At 36.8% G+C, this 2,716-nt stretch overlaps 1 protein-coding gene across 1 annotated transcript; it reads left to right on the top strand.

Annotated features, from left to right (window-relative positions):
- Nucleotides 1–220: 220 nt before the first annotated feature.
- Nucleotides 221–2,066, top strand: LOC119086159 (solute carrier family 7 member 13-like). Its single transcript, XM_037201742.1, has 3 exons — nt 221–559; nt 948–1,014; nt 1,986–2,066. Exons 1-3 carry the CDS (start codon nt 350–352, stop codon nt 2,018–2,020), a joined length of 312 nt encoding a protein of 103 aa, XP_037057637.1. The 5' UTR covers nt 221–349; the 3' UTR covers nt 2,021–2,066.
- Nucleotides 2,067–2,716: the final 650 nt, after the last annotated feature.

The following is a 2,716-nucleotide window of genomic DNA, read 5'->3' as shown; positions in this document are numbered from 1 at the left end:
GTTAAAACTGTTTTTTGCAGTTGTTTTTGTTTTGTGTGATACGGTAGAGATGTAGAACAGCTATGGCTGTCCTGGTTCTTGCTTTGTAGTCCAGGCCGGCACTGAACTCAGAGATTTGCCTGCTTCTACCTCTAGAGTGCTGGCATTAAAGGCATGTGCCACCATCACCCAGCAAAAAGTTAATTATTTTAAAACCCAAGTTAAGTTCAGGCTTAAAAAATCTCTTATAAGGAATAGATGGTTTAGTCAAGGCAACACTGTGTCTGACAGGCATTTGCAGACAATTACAGAGAAGCATAATAAAGAAGAGTTATTTTTGAAGATTTAAAAGGGAGAAAAAGGCAAAACCATGCAGCTCTTGAGAGTGGTAGGATTCATCCACGGAAACATGCTTTTGCTTAGTTCCACCCTAGGGACGGGCATTTTGTTTGTGTCTCCGAAAGGAGTATTAAAATACTCCTCACTGAACATCCCTGTCTCCCTAAGTATTTGGGCAGGTTGTGGCTTGCTGAACATGATGAATGCTCTTTGTCTTACCGAGTTGGCAACCACCTTTCCTGTGAGTGGAGCACCTTATTATTTCCTCAAGAGATCTTTTGGATCCTCTGTTGCTTTCCTATGTCTTTGGATACAGCTTTTTGGTCATTTCCTAGGCATTGGTGCTCTATGCTTACTAATAGCTAGTAATCTAGTTCAACTTTTCTATTCTGGATGCCCAGCTCCAGAGTTCCCAAAGTCTGGCTTTGGCTGTTTTGTGGTCATTTGGAATTCTCAATGGTCGAGGGATAAGAACAGTGGCTCAGTTTCAGACTATCAGCAGTCTCATGAAAATGGCTGTTCTTTGTTTCATTTCTCTAACTGGGATTGTGCTGTTAGTGATTGGGAAAAAGGAGAATATATCCAGGTTTGAAAATGCACTGGATGCTGAACTTCCTGATGCTTCACAGATTGCAGATGCCATTCTCCAAGTAAAGTATTCATATTTAGGAGCATCACTCCTGATCAACATAGCAGGTAAATCCATTCATACAAATATCTAGCAGTATGCCATAAGAGTTTGCCTGGAATTTAGAGGGAAATTTTAATATGATTGTTTCATGCTATATTATGAAATACAATCTTCTCTATAATGTGGGATTATATTTAAAGTACCCATGTATATTTGTTAATGTAGACTTTATATAATTTAGCTTTCTTCCAGCTATGTCTTTTATATAAACTTAGGAATTTTAAGAATCTTCAAAAAATGATTGAGATTTTTAAATGCACTTGGCTTTATTTTATGTGTTCCAAGCATCTTGAAATAAGTAATAATTATATAAAGAATATATGAGTAAAATCACATTTGTAAAGCTATAATAGGTCTCAGATTTTAATATACTTCACCTTAACTTCAAAGCTTTGTTCTCTTCCTAGAAATATCCACTATCAAGCCTGTTATGTATAGTCATCTCTCTTGGTGTATTTGCATTGAAAAGTACATACTTCTCACTATGATAAGCATTTCAAGTGTCTCTGATATTTCATACCAAAGACAGTGTTTTAATGAACATTTTTGAGAATGCATATTATTTTCTGTGGAGCAATAATTTTCATGCAGATTTCACAGTACCAAAAGAATTTGATAATTGCACACAAATCTACCTGTAATATCTAAAAGATTTAATAAAAAGAATTCACTACATATCATGTAAAGTTTTATTTATTTTTCAGTAATTGCTTAACATTCAGAGTGAGGAGTTTCACTGTGGAATTTCAATACTTGTTTTTCTTAGTTAGGGTTTCTGTTGTTGTGACAGAACAACCACGACCAAATATCCAACTTGAGGAGGAAAGGGTTTATTTCATCTTACAGTTTGTAATCCTTCGTCCTGGAAGCCAGGGCAGGAACCTGGAAACACAAACTAATGCAGAGACCATGAAGGAATTCTATTTAGTAGATTTCTCCTCAATGCCTGCTCATCCTGGTTTCTTACATAACCCAGGACCACCAGCTCAAGGGTGGCAACACCCACAGTGACCCATGACCTCCCACATCAACCATCAATCAAGACAATGCACCACAGGCTGGCTACAGGTCAATCAGGTGGGACATTTTCTCAATTAAGGTTCTCTTTTCTAACATGACTCTAGCTTGGGTCGAGTTGACATTAAATTAGTGAGCACTATGTGTACCATTATATTTTATCATCAATATGATGACACTACCTTTCTTCCACTCTCTTTGCCACCTTTTGGATGTTTCCTTTTCTTCTTCCAGATAGTTGTCCTTCTGTTTCTGATCACATACAGTTTTGTTGTCTTTTCTTAATCCCCTCTTCAGCATATTTCCACTCACAAATGCATACATTACAAATGGCCTACATAAATGCATAAATATATATGTACACATATAATAATTTTATTTTTGTTTTACCTGAAATCAAGTTATCTAAGTTTTTTCCCACCCTTTCCTCCTCTAGCCCTTCATAGATACCCTTCCCCCAAACTCCTGGAATGTGTTCTCAGTCTCTCGTGTTGATAGCCCTTTTCCTATATTTATTATTTTATATACTATATATATATATTATATATATATATGTAAATACACCCTGCTGATCTGTTTCTGTTGCTCGTGTGTATATGGACTCAAGGCTGGCCATATGCATTTGACAACCAATAAAGTACCTGCCCCTGGGGCATGGCTTCAAGGCTACCCTTAAAACCTGAGATGCAT

This window comes from Peromyscus leucopus, unplaced genomic scaffold (assembly GCF_004664715.2).
Source record: "Peromyscus leucopus breed LL Stock unplaced genomic scaffold, UCI_PerLeu_2.1 scaffold_1300, whole genome shotgun sequence".
In the NCBI taxonomy this organism is placed as follows: Eukaryota; Metazoa; Chordata; class Mammalia; order Rodentia; family Cricetidae; genus Peromyscus; species Peromyscus leucopus.
Note: the sequence above shows the minus strand (reverse complement) of the source record. Positions and strands in the feature narration are given on the sequence as shown.